Source organism: Acanthisitta chloris, unplaced genomic scaffold, assembly GCF_000695815.1.
Source record: "Acanthisitta chloris isolate BGI_N310 unplaced genomic scaffold, ASM69581v1 scaffold4572, whole genome shotgun sequence".
Taxonomy (NCBI): domain Eukaryota; kingdom Metazoa; phylum Chordata; class Aves; order Passeriformes; family Acanthisittidae; genus Acanthisitta; species Acanthisitta chloris.
In genome coordinates, this window is record NW_008662053.1 from 8,112 (window position 1) to 31,079 (window position 22,968).

General features: G+C 37.2%; 1 protein-coding gene across 1 annotated transcript in view; it reads left to right on the forward strand.

Annotated features, from left to right (window-relative positions):
- The window catches only part of LOC103798201 (dystrophin-like), a gene marked incomplete at its 3' end in the record, with an annotated part of 308,111 nt that overhangs the window by 8,098 nt on the left and 277,045 nt on the right, over positions 1-22,968 (forward strand). The window contains exons 5-8 of the mRNA XM_009070449.1: positions 544-723; positions 5,591-5,766; positions 13,559-13,682; positions 19,017-19,104. Of these exons, the coding sequence (XP_009068697.1) occupies positions 544-723; positions 5,591-5,766; positions 13,559-13,682; positions 19,017-19,104 (568 nt within the window). The remainder of the gene's footprint in view (positions 1-543; positions 724-5,590; positions 5,767-13,558; positions 13,683-19,016; positions 19,105-22,968) is intronic.

Genomic DNA, 22,968 nt, shown 5'->3' on the forward strand with positions numbered 1-22,968 from the left:
AAGGAATGGCGTGGAGTAAAACAGTTGATGTTTCAAGAAGTAAACCCAGGTAGGAACTGAAGCTATGGATGATCTTCGGATCTGTGCATAGCCTAGTTCATACACAGCTTTGCATGAATAAATCTCAGGAGTTTCAGGATCCCTTGGCAGTTTACTACAGCAAATGTGTGAAAACCATCAGCATCCATGGGTTCAGCTGTCTGCAGAGTGCAGAGGTTGTGCACAAGAGTTCCCAGGCTCTGCAGGGCCCTGTCCTTGGCCAACTCAGCAGAGGTTTCCTCATTTCATGGAGACAGTTGCCATGTGCCCAGAGCCTGCTGAGTGTGTCCCTTCCCCTCTGCCAGATGTGCCACCAGTTTTTATAGTAGCAAAGCGTGCAAGTGTAGGAGCTTGTATGAAATAACCTTACCCATTTTCAGTTCTTCATGATACTCCCTTTAGGATTTTTCTTCAAAGTTTGTTGGATTTGGTTTTTATGGGTGGTCTTTTTTTTTTTCTTTGCTTCATCAATTACTATTCTTGTGCTGTTACTTTGTTTAACAGATCTTAAAAGGAGACCTAGAAATGAAAAGGCAAATGATGAGTAAGCTGAAGTTGCTCAGCCAAGATATCCTTGTAGCTGTGAAAAATAAAGCAGTGGCTCAAAAGCTGGAAAGTCGTCTTGAAAATTTTGCCCAGCGCTGGGATAGCCTTGTGCAGAAGGTGGAGAGCTATTCTAAGCAGGTTTGTAAAATCCATAGGTTTATCAGTTTGTGCCAGTCAAATCCTCTGACAGTCAAATGCTTGAAGTAGTTTTGGTGCTGTTTGTCATCTTGCTTTTTTTTTTTCCCCTGCATGATGCTTAAGACATATTTTATTTTTACGGCAGCATAATACAACTGCAATGTAACTTTACAGAATTTTATTTATCTCTTTAGTATTTACTCTCTCTTTATAGTGTTGATTATTTTCTTGGGTTGTTAACTATGTTTTCAGGGGTGATACTGATAATGAAAATCCCCTTTCCAGTTAATTTATTTTTAACCTATAATAATGCAGATTTTAAGGGCTGTCTCTGTGTAATACCACTTTGTCTGAAATTAGTGTAAGAACTATCTGCTAGCTAAAGAGAAATTTAAAATTCTTTTGTCAATGGTAAAATTTATAATTATTTACTGGTTTACTGCTGCATGTGTTATGCTGATTTTCAGATTAAAAAGAGGCCATGCTAAAGAGAATTACTTGGAAAAATAAAGAAATTAATCCATACCTCTAACCCAATTTCCAATTAAAAAAATATAATCTGCTGTTATTTTGGCCACCTTGTGTTAACTGTATTTTGTCAAAAAAGGAATTGAGGCTTTCAACCAGATACCAAAATTCAGCACTCTGGGGTAGTACCCAAACCCATATCCAATTATTTTGCCTAGCCATCTGTCAGCATCTCTTTCTTCCTGCATTTAAACCCACATCAGCTCACCTCTTTCATTGCATTATCTCAGTAATGTGTTATTTTTGTGCTATCATTCTATGGCTGGTGAAATGGAAATAGACATTAAGAGTTTTTAATGATGACACAGAGCAGAATGTTACAGCTGAATATTGCTTTACTTCTGCAGACATTACACAGTCAGTGCTAACTGAAGAACCAGTTCCTAAGACATTGCTGCACAGTTTAGATGTCTATTCTAGGAAATACTGATGGTGTGCTGCTTACCACGTGTTTCTATCTAGGCAGGGCAGATGTTGGGGTTTATACATTTATTTGTTTTGGAGCTCATATATGTGTTCAGACTGAAAGAAAAAAATTGCCTTAAGAAGGTCTAATTAAGCTCTCTCATCATGTAGTGAGGAGGAGGAGAATTAGAAAAGGGCAACAAATAGAACATTTTTTCACTAAAACCTATCAGAAAATGCACATTTTATTCATCAGCCTTAGGTATTGACTTCAGCATTAGCTTTACATGGTTTAGTGGTGGACTTGGCAAGCTAGGTCAGTACTTGAACTCAGTGATCCTAAAGGTCTTTGCCAACCTAAATGATTCTATGATTCATAATTCTCGTAACACTATCGTGATTTCATTTTTGTCTTTAGTTATTTCCTCTCTTTCTCTTAATAAAATGTCATTAAATTATTCACTTTTTAACAAAATAAGAAATTAAATAGAAGAGACCTCAGGCTCATTACAAAGCTGATTCTCCAAGTAGACATAGAAAATTGTTACACATTCCAAAGTGCAGCAAGTAGAATGTGAGTCCTCCCACACTGACCTGAATTAATCGCTGCTGAATTTAAGCATCTAATCAGAACTCATGGCTGAAGCTTCTGCTACAAATGAGTGGATGGCCAAGGTGTGTGGGACAGAGAAATATCTCTAAGGAGCAGTTTGTCCTCATCATGAACACGTCAGCTTTCCTTCATTGACCAAACAGTGGAATCAAGGACAAGGACAACTTGCATAGACTCCGTGTGTAGATTCTCAAAGCTCTGAACCCCTCTTTGCTGAGTTCATTATGCTTCACTAAATTGTACTGAAAATCTTCCCAAACTAAAGAAAACACCATTCCTCATCTGAACTTCCCCACTCACATAGATAAATTTCATCAAGGAAGAGATGACAGCTCCAAAAGTGAGTGTAAAGGAAAATTATGAGTTTATCAGGACAGAGGGCACTTCCAAGGGCAGTAAGAAATGATGGCATTGAAGGGAGGCTGCTGTATGGATGAGAAGTGAAATGACATAAAACTGCTGAAGTGCTATACACACATTGTACATATGTTTGCCTGTAGAGGGTGGAAAAGAAGGTTTAAATTTGTCTACTTTGAGAAAGAGATGAGCTTTAACATATTCCTGAGATGGGCTTGCTGATGTGAAACTGCAGGCAAGCCTTGTGTTTTGAAAGCCTTTTAACATGCAGCCTCATGAGTCACCTTAGCACTTTCAATATGATTTTCTAGTGGGTTAAAGCTTTAGTCTGTATTGCCCCTTCTCAGAGTCATATTTGCTTGTCAGGCGCTGAGAGGGATGAGTAAACATTATTGTCATTATTTGGACCATCTTTGAATAATACATGAAGCACACCACTTTGGGGATTGAAGAGGTGGTTTGGGTGTTTTGGTTGTTTGTTTTTTAAATTGTTTTTAGTTTTTTTTAATCTCAGGGAAGCTAATAAAATTTGCTTCTTTTTCAGAATTTCTTGTATTTTTAAGGATTTTCCTTTATTCACTAAAGTGTGCATACTATTCCAATGTGAACCAAGTTCATCTTGCAGAGTAGGATTGCAGTGAAAAATAATTCTTTATTGTTTTGCCATGTGAGTCATTCCCCGCACAGCATGGTGACTTGGCTGCTCTGAGCAGTGGGAATTGTGCTGCCAGCTCAGGGAGCAGTGCCCTGTTCAGCTGCCCCTGCTGCTGCTGTGCCATGGGTGCTGTGCTGCAGGTGATTCCTCCAGCCCCGAGCTGTGGTTTGTTCTGGCTCACACCTTCTGCAGTGGAGACTGTGCAATGAAAACATGGCAGGATATCACCTTGGGTGTCAGAAACATCATCCTATCATTGATTTTTGGATAAAACTGAATGTAGTAAGAGTTTTATGAGAAGAGGAAAGAGAAACTGTACCCAAAACTATACACTAGGCAAGAAATTCTCTTTGTTCTTCGGTACAGAGTCAAGTCAGGGAAAGATGACATTAGGTGCTATCCTCAGATTTCATAGAACCCTAGACATTAGGAGCTTTAACTAGCTTTTCCTTCCACCCTCTAATTTATTAAAAATTAAATTGAAAAGAATGCTGCATAAAGTTGCAATAAAACTATATGGAAATGTTTACTTGATATTAGCATAATTTCTATAAAAAATAATCAAAATCAATACATCTTGTTGAGGGAACTTAAACAAGAGTACTAGTACGTAACATTGTAGTGACTAAAAAGTAAACTGAGTATTCTTCTTCTCTTCCAAAGAATTTTTAGTTCATATCTTAGCTAAGTCCCTACAGGTCTCAAGCAGCTTGCTTCAATTGACATCATTAATCCAGAGATTAAAAACCATAAAAATCTTCTCTGCATCTAAATTTTGTAGTCTTCTGTGTAGTGTAGATTCTGCTCTAAAGCTGGAGAGCTGCTCATCTCTGCAGGTAGAAACATAACACTGAGTTAACTGCTCTATGTAGGAAATATCACCAAAATTACAGTGGTAATGGACTTCCCTACTTCTCACTTCCATTGTGAGACCGCACAAAGAATATGTAGAAGACCATGTGAAGGATTCAGCAAAGTTGGCAGGAATTTGGTTTTCTCTTTTTTAGCTTTACTCATGTTGCTTGCTGGGCAGGGGCTTGTTGCTAATAGTGTCCTCCTTTCCTTGTCATTCTGTTTTGTTTTTTTTTCAATGCAAGAAAGCATTGTAGGAAAGGTGTTAGGGACACTCACCTGGTATGCCTCATCTCCATTGTTTGTAGAAACACTGATGTTGCAATGACTAAGGTGACTCCATTCTGTTACTGAGTTTCTGATGCAAGAACTAATAGGTAATTTATGTATGTGTTTATAGTCTCATGGAATTTTAGATACTGGCATTTCTATTTTTGAATTGGGAGGTCTTTCATGTTCTTCCATCTTGGCAATAAGCAAGAAGCAGTGTTCTTCTGGTACACATCTTTTCCTGCTCCCGGTGTCACTTCTTCCTTTTGTTTTCCATTTCACTGCCCCTGAATTGTGAGGTGGTCATTGCAGCTGTAACTAGAGCATTTTGACAAATGAGCCATCATCTGACAGAACCAGAAAAAGAAGTGACCTATTTCTCATGAGTTAAGGGATTTAAGAACAGCTGCCCATGTTTAACTCAGTATCTTTCAAACAAGTATGAGCAAAAATTATTTCTCATTGTTCTTTTTCTTTTCTTTTTTACGCAGCTGAGCTATATAAAGGGGTTTTTTTTCTTCATATTACTGGGCAAAGTTAAATGCATTAGATTGGTAGTGTTTACAGTGCTGCACATTATATATATTAGTACCTGCTATGACCCCATAACATTGTTTTTCTAATGGTGGAATAAAACTGATGCAAATTAATTTGCCTTCTAGTGCATGTTTTCAAATTTAAGATTATCTGACAGAAATTTAACTGTCTTTTATGCAAGTAGGTTATGATGATTTACATTCTAGTTTGAAAATTTTTATGCACAGTAAAACCAATAATTGGTAATTTAGTGCCATTACCATACCTTTATCACTTCTCAAGGAGCAAATTTTCAGAATGGGGGTAGAATAACATGTAGCAATAGTAACATTTAATACATTTGCTCTTATTCAATTCCCTCATGGAATTGACCGTTCATTTCTTTTTTTTTCGTTCAGCACGGATTACAGGGAGGTGTAAGTTCATTAGAATCCTTTCTGATTTTGGTATTGGCTTCTGCAGATATCTTATTCACCCAGCGTGAGTCAGATAAAGCAATCTGGTTTGAGTGGTGTGGAATGCTGTTTTTTTCTGAAGGTCAGCCCATGATCAGATGGGAGCAGTTTCTCATTATTTCTATTGCTCCTCGAAACAATCTTTCCTGGAGTCTTTCAAACAATGTGTGACCTCTGTTTTAATGCTTCTCACAGATTTCGCAGGCTGTCACCACCACTCAGACATCAGTAACACAGACAACTGTGATGGAAACTGTAACTATGGTGACCACGAGAGAACAAATCCTGGTTAAGCATGCTAAAGAGGAGCTCCCACCACCTCCACCCCACAAAAAAAGGCAACTCCTTGTGGATTCAGAAATTAGAAAGAGGTGAGAATCATCAAGACACAGAGAGTCCTGAGAGAGTCTGGATGAAAACACAAAAATAGGCATTTGACAGTAATTGTTTTCTCTATATTTTTTGAGCTTATGATTCTATTTCCGGTCTCTATTAAGGAACCGACTGATCATTATCTTGCTTTACTCAGTATGAGTTATGGATTTTTTTTTGTGCTAATATTCCAACTATTTAGCAGTATAGAATGTTATTAATTGCATCAATACCATTGCATGGGAATTATAGTCAGCTGAAGTCCTTATGGAGGCATCATGGGGGTCCCACTTGGCTGCAGTCTTGAAACTTGATGGGCAAGAAGCACTCCAGTAGTGCTCAGATTTTTAGATTCTTCAAGCAGAATTTTTTGATAGTCAGAATAAAAGCAGTACAGATATTGCCTGGTTTCTAAAGTTCACATTGTCATCTTTTGGGCTTGTTGAGTCAGCAGTAGAAATATCAGTTCTGCAGCAGCAGTTAATATTTGGTGAAACATGCATTATCATTATTTTCAGATTTTTCCTGTGTAACTCAAGTACAAGTGACAAGGGATTTTTAGACTACTGCTGAACACTTGTTCAAGTCACAAGAATTAAATTCTGATGAGTTTAAATAGAATTGGCTCAAGCACTAAGTTTCTAAATGGGCTGTTAAGAAACTAGACTTCAAATACTCATTGTAATGTTTGTTTTGGAAATGGTTTCGATATTCAGATAAACATGAATTCCGAGGTAACAGATTCAAGGACTAAAAGGAATGTGAAACTGCATTCTGTGTCTCATTTCTATAGAAAATCTGTTTGTTTTGTACAATGTGTTCACAAGGGTAAGTTATTTTCTTATAAAATAGACTTTAACTTACTGTGAAGAATGAAATATGCCAAGAATAGGAGAATTCTGCCTTTTTTTTAATTGAAGGATGATGGAATTTATCTCACACCTCTTTGACCATTCTTAAAGTAGGATTTCTAGTTTAGCCTCATTATTTAAGAGCACTGCATATGTGATGTAAGAAGAGTGATCACCCCCTTTTTGTTAAGCTGGATAAGTAATTTTCTATGGAAAGTGCTTAGGCTAAACAAGTACCTTTGTTAGCTAAATTTGAATGTGTTGAGTCTGTCTCCAAAGTCCTGATTTTGGAATGTTTTTTCCCATATCCTAGGTTGCCATTAAATAATAGTGAGTTATAATTCGCTAATATATTCCTAAGCACTCAAAATAATGCACAGTGATGACCATCAGCAGACTTGCAATTTGTTCAAGGATTTGTTTGTGGTTGTTGGTAATTTAGTGCCATTACCATACCTTTATCACTTGAATTTGTTCAAGGATTTGTTCACTGTTAGATGGTAATATTGTTACTTAACAGAAATGTTGGTGTTTCAGTAGTATTGTGCAAAGATCTCAAACAGGATTGAGGCCTCGTGGGCTTTAAACCTTTACTATAGCATGGTCCCTGCCCTGCAGTTTTGAAACATTTCAATTATTGATATTTTACAACTTTTCAGTCTGTTCTTTCCAAATTGAATGTTTTAGGAATGATCTTATTTGATAAGGAAGTGAAATGCAAGCCTACTGTTATAAAGAAAATCATTATCTTAGTTAAAACTCAATTAAGTAGAATGATTCTTTTAAACTTGTATTTTTCAATTCTTCAAGAAAGTTGTTGCTATACATAGCTATGCATTATTATAAAATTGGAGAATTTACAGTGGAAGTTCCTTTCACAGATACTATATATGTAATGTTAGCATAAATTTTCTTTCTTGCTCATATTCTTTTGATTTTCGCTCATGTTGAAGGTAAAATTGGCAGGATACAGCAGACTACAGACTATGAGGTGATCATGCAAGGAAAGTACCAGAGGGCAGGAATTAGCTGGATTGTAGAAATTGTTTATGTTCTGAAATACCTTGTTTTATACCAACTGAGAAATAAATTCCTGGGGTGTTTTATTTGTTGTCTGTCTAAAGCACTGCCACTAGCAAGGGTATATATAAATTTGATTGATCCTTGTACAGAAAATAAGATGTATTATCAAATTTGAGGTGCTGATTCCTTCTAGATATATTATTGACAGATCTGGTACCAGATTTGTGAAGTGCTAATGTTTTTTACCATGCATACTAGGTTTTGAGGGAGTTTGATTTATTTTAAGGCCATCTAATAGATATGCGTTCACCAAATAAATTCTGTTTAACTTTTGAGTATGAGTCAAGATGGAACAATCTGTAATTCTCAGCCTTTGTCTAGGATGACTTTAGACAATCAAATAAGTTGTGGTTTCTTTCATGGATTTAAAATCAGAGTTTGATGGTTTTTGTTTTGATCAGTTAAGAATGAAGTCTGAATTCTAGAAGGAAGAGGGAGTTCATTCGTTAATACACTTTAATATGCTCTATTGTTTCATGATCAGGAGTTACTAGATTTGTTTTAACTATCACATGAGGACTAGTTCAGTGTGAGTGTAGAGTGAATACCTGTGAGTGAACCTACAATATGGCAATATGCAAAGTGAGCAATGGTAGAACTGTCCACGCTGTGCAGCCAGATGAATGATGCCTCAATTATATGAAGGCGGAATTTCTTCAGTTAGCTATTCTTTTTGTCATTTCCAACTGAACAAACAAAGGGGAAAAAAAGAACCCCCCAAAAAAAAAATTATGTACCTTTCCTCTCTAGAAAGCCCAAGTGGGTGTTGTGGAGTGGGAGGACCAGTCAATAAATAGCTTTGGAAAAACACTTAAGAGAGTAAACTTTGGGGAAGAAGTTTCAACTTAGAATAACAGTTATTGTGTCTGTGTTTTATTAATACATAAAAATGCAGTCTTGGAAACTAATAAATTTTAAGATATGTTGTTGTCTTTATCAAAGATAACAAAATATAAATCTATACTAAGTATAGGCATAGCAGTGGGAGAAGAAACACTCTGGTTGTTCAGCTAAAATGTTTATGTTCATTGGTAACTAGACACCTTTCTTAGCTGGGATAATCTCATGGCTGGATTCCCAAACAGCCAGGCATTTATTTTTTGGGTCCATTATTGGCCTTAAGATTTTTCAGAGCTTTTTGTATGTATTTAGTTGTAGCTACCCCCAGGGACAAACAGAGCCCATAGTACTGCACAGCTTTGGGTTTTTTTAATAAGCTAACAGAATGGGATTTCTCAACCTTCCTCTCCTACATGGTGTGTGTATGTCCAGAGTTTTCCCTGAGCACTTAATGGCTAATTGTTGATGATTCTGTACTGCTTAGTTTTTGTTTGAAAGAACAACCTGAGCAATTATTGCAGGTTTGTCAGAAGCTTCTGGAGATGCCTAAGCAGATTGTTGGCTGCTTTCTGCACCACAGTGCAGCACACTGGATGCTGTTGCTTAGTATTTTTGTGGCTGGGGGGGAAAGAGACCTTGGGGGTTGAGGCTTGAGGTGGTTAGTAATGCTCTCAGGTGTTGTCAGCTTCTTTCCACTGTTCTCAGGCTTTAGGCAGTTGTTCCTCTAAAGAAGGATGCCTAAGATAAATGCATCAGGCGTCCTGGCCACATGTTTGCAAAGATTTGTGCTCCAGATTTGTTTCTCTGTGAACCAAATGTGTTAGAAATCCTGGAAGATGCCTCAGAGATGCATTGTGCCTGCAGTGTGAATTGCTAGGTGCTCAGTTCCCAGGAGGACGTGAGTAGTTTGGCTGCTCTCTGAGTATTGTGGCTGTGTCAGAGGATGATCTCCAGCTGCTGAGCTGTGGTGAAATAAATGGACCACTAACATTGAAGCGTCAGAATTTCTAGAATGCTTTTTATTTGTGTATTTCCAAGTGCTTTGGCAGGATTGGAAATATGAGAATCTCCATTTATGCTGAAGAAATTGAGGAGAAGCAATTTAACTGGTAGACCAATAGCTTAGACAGGACTGAATGTCACATTCCCATTGCTCCAGTGCACTAAGGCATGAGTGCATGGGAAAGAACCTGTTGGTTTTTGGGGGGTTTTTTTTGCCTCCTGAAGCAACTTTTTACCGTAAGTGGTGAAAAACAGAGTTAAGAAGCAGATTACCTTTTTTCCCTTCACCCTCTGCCCTTCCAAAAAAGTCTAAAACTGCCTCAAAAGTAATGCTTAAAAATGTGAGAATAATTCAGGCATGTGCTAAGTTGTGTTACTGGTCAAAGAAAAGCTCCTTTTCCCAAAGGAATCAGTTTGAAAGTGAGCAAGATAAAATACTTGGAGCTGTGTAATAAGCTCTGAAAGTATGTCTTAGGCATGAGGACTGGAGATAAATATAACACAGCTGAAGCTATAGAATGAAAAAACCCCAAATCGTGTAAATGGGAGAAAGGGTTGCAAGGTAACATCGATTTTGTGGTATTTACATATTCTGGGAAAAAAGTCAGTGTCTATCACCAAAAAAATCTAAAAATTGCTTTGTTCACACCAAGTTTTGAAATAGCAAATATGTTAGAGCTGCTTAACATATAATATAAACATATTTGTAATATTAATGTTCTTGAACAATGTCCAAAGATACCTTTCTTTGCCATTTAGTAAAGACCTTTGTGCATGCTTCAGAGTGTTTGCAAGGAAGGTGTTTGTCATGGTATCATTTTGGGCATGATGTTAATGCTGAGACTCGCTGCCCTTTGAAGGAAAGGCTGGTAAAACAGGATCCTCGCTCCATCTAGTGGCTTTTTCTGTTAACAGAATTTTTTTAAATGAGCCCAGCATTCATTTCTTTAAAAATTATTAGATTTGGGATTCCAATGCTTCATTGCTTAGAAAAGTTTGGATTTTTGTAGAAAGATTTAGCATAGGAAAAACTATATTGACTTTATACTGGTCTTTGTGACAGCTGTTGTTTCAACTATCCCATTGCTGTGCCATGAGTTGTGTTAGTCAGAACTAGATGGAGGTTGCTTAGCACTTTGACAGCAACTCCTGTAACAGCTTGGGCTGCTTGACCCTCTTATGGAAACACTGGTTTTGCTCTTGTATTGTTACCTAACAATAAGTAACAAATGCAAAAAAATAACTGTGCCTTCGGTTTTCCTGGTGGTCCTTGGTTTGAGTGCCAAAGGAAAAGGTGACTGAGACACAACAGAATAGTTTTCTGTTGTTTACAAGAAGAATGATTAATAAACATTTTAATTTTTAGTGTAAGAATGGTGGGCACGTTGAGTTTTGTAAGCATGAACACCATATAACTTCTTAATGCTCACTAATTTTAACCCTGTTATCCTGTTCTTGAGGTGAGAAATGGCATAGTCACAAGTACAAGAATGTTAAATTAAAGTAATTATTTACAGTAATTGTCTCGAGTGATTTTTTTTGTTTAGTATCTTTCATGGATTTATTTTTACAAATTCTACGTGTGCTAAACTTTGTTGGATCAGAAGGGTAATCTTGCATTATTTTATGTCAGAAGTATTTTTGTACTTAGGAGATTCAAAGGCTATTGATCCTTTGCTATCAATCTCGAGCTAATACAATTTGTAACTGCAGCTGTGCTCAGAAAGGAAATGTCCAATCACTCTAGCAGAATGATTAAATGCCATGTTCTACCTGTATTTTCTCCTTTTATACGAGATGAACATGAGAAACTTTTTTTCCCCCCAGGGTAATTGACAACTGTCTGTGCTAAGGATATTTATGTACTGCAAAAAGCTACTTAGCATTAGCTTTTCTGTATTTGAATCTTTTCTGCCCCCTCCTTAGTGCCTGTTTTGGGGCAAAGGCTTTGTTTGTGGAGTATATTCATCTCCAGAAGAAACTGGGAGTGACAGAGCAATCTGTTATGTGAGATCAGCTCTGTCATATCAGAGAATCATATCATATTATGGAATGCTTTGGGTTGGAACGGACCTTAAAGATCTGTGTCTAATACTTACCACCCTCTGATGGCTCTCTGGGCCATGAGATGTGTTCCTGATTATTTTGTCATACTGTCAGAACTGTCCCAAATGCTCACATTACTCTTCCAGGAAGAGTGATGCAGAGGCAAGGGCTAAATCCTTTTATTTAAGAAATGATCACTGGGAAACATTTTGCTCTGTCAGTTTTCATGCTGTACCAGTGTAATACCAGACTGTTCTTCAGTGAGCTGATCTCTCTAGTCCTTCTTCCTGTGGCTGGAGAATGGATTGAATGCCAGAAATCAAACAACGTGACCTGGAGTCAAAGGAGTTTAATACTCAGGGAATGGTTAACTTGTCTTCATGGTTATCAGATGTCTGGTGTTCTGTGATCATTTAGTATGCAGTTATTATTTGCAAAACAGAGGATAGCATTATATTTCAAGAATTATAGTTGATCTGTTATCAGAAATAAAGCTGAAGTAGGAAGGGTTTAACTGGTAGTGCAGTTCAAGTTCAGGGATTAGAGTCTGGTCCCAGCACAGAGATTCCTTGAACCATCTGGGAATTTTATTTTGTCACATGCCTCTAAACTTGTAGTCCTTTATAAAAATCTGCACCTTCCATTACTTCACAGTCACTTTTTTTACATCTTTTATGAGTGTTCATATAGTGCTATTAGTAATTGTTGTACCAAATTTACTCCTAAAGGTTTTTAATCTGAGTCTAGAGTACTGGACTGGGATTAAGGCTGTGTGTGTGGTTCTTCTTTCTTCAGATTTCATATTTATGAATAAAAAATTCACAGTTCAGAAGGAAATGAAGGGAGTCATAAATAATAGATCAAACATGGAACTCTTTCTTCTATTCAGTTTTCATTTCTTTGTATGTAGATTTCTGTAACACCTGACTTTAGCTTTCATCATTATATTTTTTGGAGTATATTTTTTATAAAATAATTTCTCCAAATGTATAATTGTTGTTTGAGTTACTGTTTTAAACAGATTTTTCAATTGTATGCACATGTTACAAGCTATAGTCACAAAGCAACCTGAGATACAGCTAGTTATTTTTCCCCTAAGTCTTTCTCTTCTGTTGCATTCACTGTATTGCTTCAGAGAGAACATCAGTTGCAAATTACATATAATTATTAGAACATACAGGGCAATAAGGAAATACAATCAAGCAGTGTGGCACAACTGAGAAAAATACTGTCTCGAGCTTCTTTTTTTAAAAACTGCAGTAGCTACTGAATCACAGGTTGAATTTTCTACACATCAGTAGATTAAATATCTGCATTTTGAGGTGCACCTTCTGAGGAGATAACAAAAACTAAGATCAGTTTTAAAGGAGCTGATGAAAGGACTGAAGAGTAAAAACTAGTTATGAAGTATGTGCAGAGAGTTTGGGATCTTAATTTCAGTTTCAAAAGCTTTGACTGTGGAAAATTATACTTTACTGTTGATTAGTAATGACATTATACAACAAATTTAATTCTGTCAGAAAAGGCTCCTTTCTTGTAATCAAATTTTCTTCTTGAATTTTCTTCATAATGTTGTCTGTGCAGGCTGAGAGAGAAACCTCACAGGTCTGAGGGCTGAATTTTGCCAGCCAGAGAGGCCTTACAGCCTCAGCCAACAGCCCCCGTGGAACTTTCTCTTCACCGAGCCCTGTTTGTTTCACGTCTTCCAAAAACATCAGCTTGTACAGTTAGAAACATTCTTCTGAAAATTGTTGCATCTGTTCAGCTGTCAAATCAGGGGCTTAAAAATGAAGAAGTATTTCTACGTTTCCAGATTTCAGAGTGAATAGTTTTATGAACTATCTAATAAAAGATGAGAGAAATTGCTGCTTCTCCAGTCGTTTAAACAACCGGTTAAAGGTGTTTATGTCAATGCTGTTTGCAGAGCCTTTGTGGCCATGCCATGTCTCACTGCCCTTTGTGCCCGCAGGTTTGACGCGGACAGCACGGAGCTGCACAGCTGGATGACGCGCGCGGAAGCCGTGCTGCAGAGCCCCGAGTTCACGCTCTGCCGGAGGGAAGGCAATCTCTCAGACCTCAGGGAGAGACTCAATGTAGGACCAACTACTTGTACATGTGTCTGTTAGTCTGTGCCAGCTTGGCAGAGTGCTTGGAGTCCGAGTTTGAATGAGTTGAAATGGAGACTGACAAGCACTGGTTGTCCAGGATAAATTTAGAAGTGCTCACTATTTCTGTGAATTTCAGATTTTGGCAGCAAAATTGCTGCACAGGCTGTGTGAATACGTATATTTATTTTTTTTAAGTCATACATATTCATATTTGATGAAGGTATTCTAGGTTAATTAATGTCTTTGGTGAAGTTAAATCAAAGCCTATATATCACTTCTTAAATATGCATCCTCCTTCTATACTAACAGCTTAATTTGACATTATACATGCATAAATAGAAGAACACAAGAAGTGTCACTTTAGTGTGTGCTAAAAATCTGTATCTAAATCCTTTTAAAGTGCTGTGGCATATATATGAAAATCACCAGTCTCCATGAGGGTTGTGATTATTTTTTTAATCTATTGTAGTACCAAGGCTGAACCAAACCCCATTCTTTTCTCCTTCAGGCAGAAGGAATGGTTCTAGACTGCTGTGTGTGGAGCACAAACTGAATTACTGAATTTAGCCCTTGAAAACTAAACTGTTACAAGTTTTCTTCCATATTTAATTTCTGTAGGTCAATGAAAAAGTGCCTATCTTCTCTGAATAAGGGAAAGGGGAGTTCTTTTTATGATTGGCTCTTATAGTATCATAGTATATCCTGGAACCTCATTAAAACATATGGTGGTTCAAACAGACAAAACAAAGTTGCTGTATTGAAGTTAGTTTTGCTGTTTTTTTTTCTTTCTAGCTGCTTGTCTATCCTAAATCAGCTATGATAAAATTGAGGAACATGGAATTTTGTGACTGTACATATGCATTTTTAAAATTTCATGTAAAATCATGGTTTTCTTGCAGTAATTTTAGTTGTTACTATGGTCATAATATTACTGCTAGGTTGTGTCCATTAGAATGTAATATCCTGAATGTAGTTCATGCCAACACTTCATGTTATGTGAAATACACATAAATCTACATACAAATGCAAAAGGGATCCAATATACAGAGTAGATTTGATGAGTCCAAATGCTTCCATACTGATTTAATGAGACTCACCTAATACATTAATAGATATACAGTTAATTTTCCAAGTGCTTCAATCTTCATTATAATTAAAAAAGAAATTTTTAAAAAAGAAAGGAAATACTAATCTCTCCTTCCTATATTGCCATTTTGGCAAACATATCAATTTCAATGATGAAAATTATCTCAATGACCTACATATTCTGCAGGATACCTGCACTGTCAGGTTTCCCTGTCCAGTATGATGTTCCCCCTCATATTGTCAGTTTCTAAGACTTTACAGAAGCATTAAAGGGTCCAGGAGGTTCACCTTCCTCCTCCTTTCCTTTCTTTGCTTTCAAGGAGGAGGTGTTTGCTGAAATTTGCTGCAAAACAACGTTGGGGCTGGGAGGTCACTGCCCACCACATCTGTTCAGGTGTCATTTCTGCTGGTGAAACATTGGTAATACTGGAGGAAGAGGTGTGGAATTTCAGCAGCGTGTGAGCATTGTGAGCTTGAATTCAGGGCACTAAGGATAGCAGGAGATAGCAAGGCTGTTCCTTTGACCTCCTTGGGAATTGCATAGCTGAATTGCTAAGAAACCAATTTCCAGCTTCTTTTCGGTAAAGTGGTACAGAAAAGGGTCTGTTTTGCATCAGAGGGGGCTGAGGCAAACCAGTAATTCTAAGTAGATATGAGAAAACCAGTTATGTTTCCTTCATTAACCTTGAAAATATTTGTAAAGACCAAACAGGTTTCAATTTAACAGTGTCACTACTTTTGAAATTAAGGTACAGATGCAAAAAACCCCTCACAACTTTTGATAGAAAATCCTGCTTAATAAGTCAGATTGGAGACTATACAACAATAAACTTGAAATAAAACTCCTTGAAAGCAGTTTTGGTTAGCCAAGAAGCACCTAGAAATTCAGAATCAAAGATAAACATATAAAGAACAGATGTAAGGGAAAATGTCAGATATCCTAGACAATTAAATTTGTTCTCTTGGCATTCTCAGAAACCCCTTTCTCATTTGTTTGTTTTGTTTTAGTGACCTTTTCCAGCCATTCTTTTTTGGGCCTGGCTGTCTGAGAGCCCAGTCACTCTGGGTCCATGGGGATGCTGCTGCTCTGTCCTGCCCTGAGGGGTAACTGGTGCCCAGCAGAGCAGGTCAGGGAGTGCTGCTGCCCTGATGCTTTCACAGAGCTCTCAGAGTGCAGTGCTGACCTGATACATCAAGAGCATCCAAATTTCCCCAACTGTCAGAGTTTTCTAGGTTATGAAGTCATTAACTGTCAGCTAAAATCTCAAGGTCAAATAAAACATTTAGCTTTGTGAAAATTGCTTCTTCACCTTTGGCTGGCATTTAGCTAAAGCTGAATTTTTCATATTTTTCAATCAATTAAAACTAGGCTATAATATGTTTGCATTGTCTGTTAGAAAGGAGCAGTAAAAAGTACTGTTACACAGTGACAGTAAAGCTAACCTTTTCCTCTCACTGTTTGTTTTTTTTCCCCTGAAAAATCTCTTCTAGAAAACAAAATAGGTTTATAAGAGATAAAGGGGAATTTATATATTTGGAAATGTTGTTAAGAAACTTTGCCACTGAAATCAAAAAGTGTCTATTACAGTGTACAAAATCTAAGAGTTTCAAAGCTTCACAGACCTCTTCAGAATTACCCCATTCTACTTGTGTAGCAAATGAACCTGACTTAAGAGTATGGTCACCTTAAGTAAAGGAAATATTGAAGAAAACAGAGCCAAAGAGATAAATGAGAGGTGTTTCCAGGACTATTCCCTGCATTTCTTGGCACTTTGTGCAGGGTTATGGGAATCCTTCTGAGGCTCCTAAGAATGCACGGCACAGTTTGCAGATGCAGCAAACACAGGCAGTGTCCAGACTGATGGCAGCACTGTGTGAGCAGCGCTGGAAAAAACTAGACTGAATTTCCTCCTTTCTCCCCAGGTCACAGAAATTGGCTTTGTAAGTGGAACAACACTGGGTGTAATCATACGTTTTCTTGTAAACAGTGCTAGACCTTTGTTTTCATAACATATAACATTACATAAAAATGGAGAAAAATACTTGACAGCAATTTGATACCTACCAAATTTTTGTGTTTATTTGAAGACTCGCATATAGTACTTATATTTTTTTCCCAGGACCTGGGAACTGTAATCTTTCAGGAGACAGGTGGATATTTCTCCACATTTTCCAGCACACTTAGCATGTTACTGGGCACTAAAGGGTTCACTTCCACAGGCTTTGATGTCATATAATTTTTATATTTCAAAAAGATAAGTTTTAGCATATCTTATGAGGTTTTTTTAAATTACTCATTTGTGCTCACTGCAGTTACACTCATGATAATTCCACACCTGGCATTACAGATGGAGTAGAATTATTTTCAGTATATTTTAGTGGGTTTATGATTTCCTTGAGCTCTCTGTCGTTACTCTCCAGTTAAGTATACCTGGCATTATAGACAGAGTAGTATTAGTTAAGATTCTGTAAGAAATTTTGGAACTCTGCAGAGAATTAATAGAATTTGGAAAAATATTTACATTGTACAGTGGAATGGTACAAGGTTTTATTGACCTAAAAAGTCTGCAGATAATTAATCAGATAATATAGTCATCTTTAATTCATTAGGATTAAACTTCATAAGATAAGTTTATAAAATCCAAAATCTTTTCATCCTTATCACTGTCTAAATATCCTTTCTTTATATTCTCTTTATTCAAAATTGTATTAGTGAAAGTGTTTGATAGAAACGTTGAGATAGTGTTAGAAAGTCTGTGTTCTAGTACATGCACCAATGAATGGCAGTTATTGGTAGGCTGAGGAAAAGTGTGACTTCTAGGCAAAATCTCCTCACCTACTGAAGTCTTCCAGGCAGCTGCTTCTTACTCATCTGAAGATGTTTTAAGCATCATGCTTTAATAGTTATTTTAACTGAGTTTATTAAAGATGTTTGTATTAATTTCATGTAAGCATAGCAGTCTATTTGAAAAATATTGTAAATGTCCAAGGTTATTTTCCTAAGTGCATTCTTAGACACCTACTTTCTGGTTGAAGGAACCTTTTTCCCATGGAGAGTCCCATCACACAGCACAGACCTTTGCTGTGGGAATGAACCAGGTGCTCAGGACTCCTCCTGGGCTCAGCCAGTTCGAGAAGCTCAGCCAGGGCTGTTATCTTTTCATACACATCACGTGGGATCTGTGGGGACATACCCCCTTGTATGTGTGTAGCTGTGCAGTCAAGTGACTCTTGATTTTTGGGAGCCTGTGTTGGTCAGGATCTCTGGGAGGTGCAGAGTCTGTTTTAGTTTTGGTATCACACTTCACTCTGTGTGCCCTGTGCTGCTTCTCTGGGCTTCTGATTTAGAGCTTCTAAATTACACCTCAATTATGCAACTAAATTAGTTTAAAATCAATGATGTGACTTCTTGTTGTTAATTGCAAGGCAGCACCGATGGACTCTCAGATCTAAAATGATTTTACTTTCCATTTGTATTGCTATTGACCCAAAATGAAATCCCAAACTTAGATTCCTACTCTGTCCTGTAAGTTTAGCACTTAGCCTTTAGTGGCCCTTACCACCTGGGCTGAGTGCTAGCCTGGACATGACAATGTTTTGCTTACAGAAAGGGGAATCAAGTGTATTGGACATGAGATGGAACAAGAATCCTGTATTAAATCTGCAGTTAACTCTTCTTACTTAGCAGCTCATATATGGATGTTTGCTGTATATGGTCTCATAGATGTTAGATATCTACTTTAATATGCATTTTCCAGGGTTGTTTTTTGCAAACAAAATAGTAACGTAAGCAATGAGATTGTATATGGTTTCCACACAGTAGTTCGCTAGGAATCCCTGTGATTTGGTTCTCAGGCTCAGTTTTTGATGTTATCATGAGAAATGAGCAAATCTATTCTTCCACAAGGAATTTCTGTTGAATGAATATTTTCATTCTGAAATATTGGGCTTTGAATAGATCTTAATTTGTATGTCTTTTATTTGTCTGTAAAATACTGCTGTGTAGTATTTTTCAGCTCTGTTGTGTTCTGATTCTTAGTTTGGGTGTTTGGCTTTGGCTGACTCCCATCCTGGTGCTGTGTGGTTTGTGCTGCTTTCCTTGCACACTGGGAGGCAGGCAGGGCAGTGCGATGGCTTGGATGGTCTTGAGAAATCTGAAGACATCCCTAAGATGAATTGCTTTTTTCTTGAGAACCCCTCAGCTGAAATTCTCCCCTCTCTGTCGTGCTGCAGGCCATCCAGAGGGAGAAGCCTGAGAAGTACAGGAAGCTGCAGGATGCCAGCAGATCAGCTGAGGCCCTGGTGGAGCAGATGGTGAATGGTAATTACACGGGAGTTGCTTTAGATAATCTTCTTAGGGATTTGATAAATGTACAGGTTCAGATTTATCACAGGAATTACCTTAGCGAATACTGTCTGAATGGGACAGTAAAGTGATTCTGCTTTATATTTCTTTTATTATTTCTGAATGTTAAATCTGTTAATTAGAAAAGAGAAAAAAGTCTTACCACTTTAGTACCGTGAACAGAAATGTGTGTAAAACTTGCTCACGGTAATGAACTGTATTTTAGCAATCTGTTCTGTGCAGAGACTTAAGTTGTAATCTTATTTTCTGAGTATGCTAAGCTTTTGAAGTGCATGAACACATCTGAGTTAGAAAGCTCTGAAGGCATTACTTGAAACAGTTTGAAAAAAAAAAAGTGTTTCCTGAGTTTTAATATACAATGCATGTTTTGTAATACACATATTGCTCTAATGTTCTGTGTCATAGAAAATATTTTGTTGGGATTTGGATGAGATTTTTGGTACGTGGTTTTTTTAAAGATAATAAATGTCAAAACTTACACAACTCGTAAAAAGAAAATTAGTTGTAAGGGATTTTTATTGCTATTACTGATTTTTCAAACAAACTTTTGTCATTCCTTTGAACTTTAAATAAGGGAAAACAAAACCCAAAGCAAGGTTGATGCAAGTAAGCCATGCCATTGTCCTTGATATAATATATATAATATTAAACACAGGCTAACCTATGTCATACTGCTCTGAGGTCTGTCAGGCCACATATTGTGGTAGGCAGAGTAGCAAGAATGTGCCAGCAGGGATGCCAGGTGAGCTGTCTGTGAAAAGGAAGACCCCTTTTTGTCATGGTTGTAGGGAAGAAACAGTCCCTTTGGAAAGAGAAGCAATTCCTCTGGACTTTTCAGCTACTCCACTGATGCAAAGACAATTTGAAGAACAGTGTTTGAAATGGTTAGTTAATGCAGTAATTACCAGCAGTACAGAGTAGAATTCAATAATTAACATTAGTTGATGAGAACGGTGAGATGATTTAAACAAAGAATTTGCAAATGGAATGTCTTCCTAGGTGCTAGGAAGTTGTCTGCCGCAGTAAGCCATTGTACATTTGAATGCAATATATATTTGTCTTTTCTTCCATTATGATCTAATGCAATTGCAATTAATGGTCACAATGTAATTCAATTGAAATTGAGCTAAAAGTTATTTAAACATATTAACTTAACTTTAAAACTGCATCTCAGACTGTAGTAGAGTTATGCAGCTTTATATTTTCCACACTAATTCAACTAAGTCTCTGTAGTCTTTGTGTGGCTTGTGGAAATGTATTAAATTTTTTTTGGATTGCTGAATTCACTAAGAACAGCAGTAAAAGTTTGCTGAATCTCCAAAATAATGGTCAGCAGAGCAGTTGGCTATGCCTTCATACCTTCCTGTTCTGATGTTGGAACTCTTTTCCATAAATGGAAAGGCACTGGAATGAATGTGTCTTTATGAATCTGGGGGAGGTCTGCAGTTTAACATCTAGTAGAAGGAAAATGTACTATGTTATTTTGAATGAAAAACCTTTTTAACTGCCACAATTTACAGATCAAAAATGATGATACTCTCATTGTCATTCTTTAGGCAATCCAGTCAGAGATGCAGTTGATGGTTGTCCTGCACTTGCAGTGTAGTCTGTAATTAAAAGACTACAAAAGGCAAATAGATTTAAGGCATAGATCAATTCAGAAGTGAAGTGATGACAGTTTTATTTGCATTGTTAATTTTTACTGACTGTGTGTCAATTAGATCTGGACTAATGGTGATTAGACTCCTAAGATTCCAATTATGCTATCACTGAATTTCTGGTTTTACTTAATACATAAAATGTGCTTCCTCTTTGCTCATAAACAAGATTCTGAGTGTAACAGATGAAGAGCATAAAAAGATGAGACCTCTGGTGGATTATAAGAGCTAGTTTGGAATGGTGGTGATTTCCATTGTTATGTCATTTATATTTATTTACTTGCTTTTATTTTCACTGTGGTAGGAGATGGAGTAAGTGAAAAACAGGGTTCAGATTCTGAGGAGAATTGGATTGGTTTATTTAGGCTCTCCTTTGTTTGCTCCTTAGCACAGAGGGAAGTACTCTGAGGAAATGTATTTATACAGGGCACTATTCTTGCCTGACCTAAGTGCTTTCAGCTGTTGTCAGCAGAAGTATTTTACACTGGAAAGAACTGCTCTCTCACACAGCCGTTACACAGCTGCTCTTGTGTTTTCAAGCACTGTGGCTGGACATTGCCATTTGAAGACTTTTCCCATCACAGGGGAAATCACTGGTGCCTGTGGTGGCTGTTTCTTCACCCAGACCCATCGTCTGCATGGGCTGTGCTCTGCCTCTCCCTGCCCGTGTTTTACAGAAATCTGATCATTGCAATCTTCTGCTTACCTGTGCTTGTAGAAAAAAAAAATCTATTGGGTTTTCCTTTACTGAATTATATATTTATATTCTGAAATAGGATAGAAACTCTGTTGATGCATGAGTGAAGCAGTTTAGCAGCTTGAGTGGACACTTGACTTTCATAGTAGTTTAGAATAAAATAAACAGGGCATCAAAATGAATACTTGAAGACTTTTGACAGGCAGCACTAAAGTGAGTATAAATGAATTTGTTGTGATAAAACATGTAATTTTTAAGTGCCACTGTTCTGTGGAAGATATCTGTTATCTTATGAGTTAAAATTTCACGTACATGAGCCAAAAGCTACAAAAACTCGAGATAATATTACATTATTCTATCAGAGAACCATAGCAAATGTCAGATACACTTAATAAGATATTCTTCATATTAAGTGGCAGTTCCAAAGTACTTGGATGTGAGGTGCTCTGCAATTAAAAATATTCAGGCAAAATTTGTTATTCAAGGTAATAAAATTAATGGATTCACTTCAGATAATGATCTGTTTCCTCTAGGTATGGTATATTTATTCAATTATTATTTCAGAAGCTTTTAAAATATGAAACATGAAAAGATTAAGAACCAACTACTACTTATTAAATAATGTTTTACCAGAGAATGGGTTTTATATTGTTTCTTCAGCTGTTTGTAAACTTTGGCATGTCTTGGACTCATGAGTGACGCAGAGAATCACGTTCAGTCTTGAAGCTTAGTTGTTAAGAAAAGTTGAGTAATGGGTATTTTCACATATTTAAATGTTGTGTTAAGGACATATGAGCAAAAAGGAAAGAGGATGTGGTGAATCTAGATTTTCACCTGAAATGCAGTCCTCTGACTCCTGGAAGGAAATATTGCAGAGCAGAGTATTGTTATGTAAGGAGAATCCATGACTGCACTTCTGGTGATCATAATCTTGCCTAAAGGAGACTGTGTCAGCTGAAAAGAGAGGAAAGGAGGAGTAAATAAAAGTGATCTTTTTATATCTCCTCTGCCAAACTCCTAGGCAGTGTCTCCAGGTTTGAGGGTAATCATGACCACAGTGCAGAGATAATCTGCTCTCTGCTGTGAGTATACAGCAGAAACAGAAACAATTGTTGAAGTACAGCATAATTAAGGTCTTATCTTCTCTCTGTGTTTGTTGGTGCTGTTGCTGAGATTGTGTCTGTGTTCTGTGGCTGCTGTTACTCAGTCATGCTGTGCCATCAGGTTTGTGCTGCCTCCTCACATCACTGTGTCCAATACTCACTGCACTTTCAGAAAACATCGTTCATACATTCATACATTCATACAAAACATCAGAAAACATCTCCAGGTGCAAATGTGCTGACAGAGGACCAGGTCACTTCTGGATTTTATTAAGATGTGTCAAAAAATGTTTCCCTCTTTATGCTTTCAGGTTCATTTTATATCCTTGTTCAGGCCTTAAACTGTGCTCTGCAGTTTCAG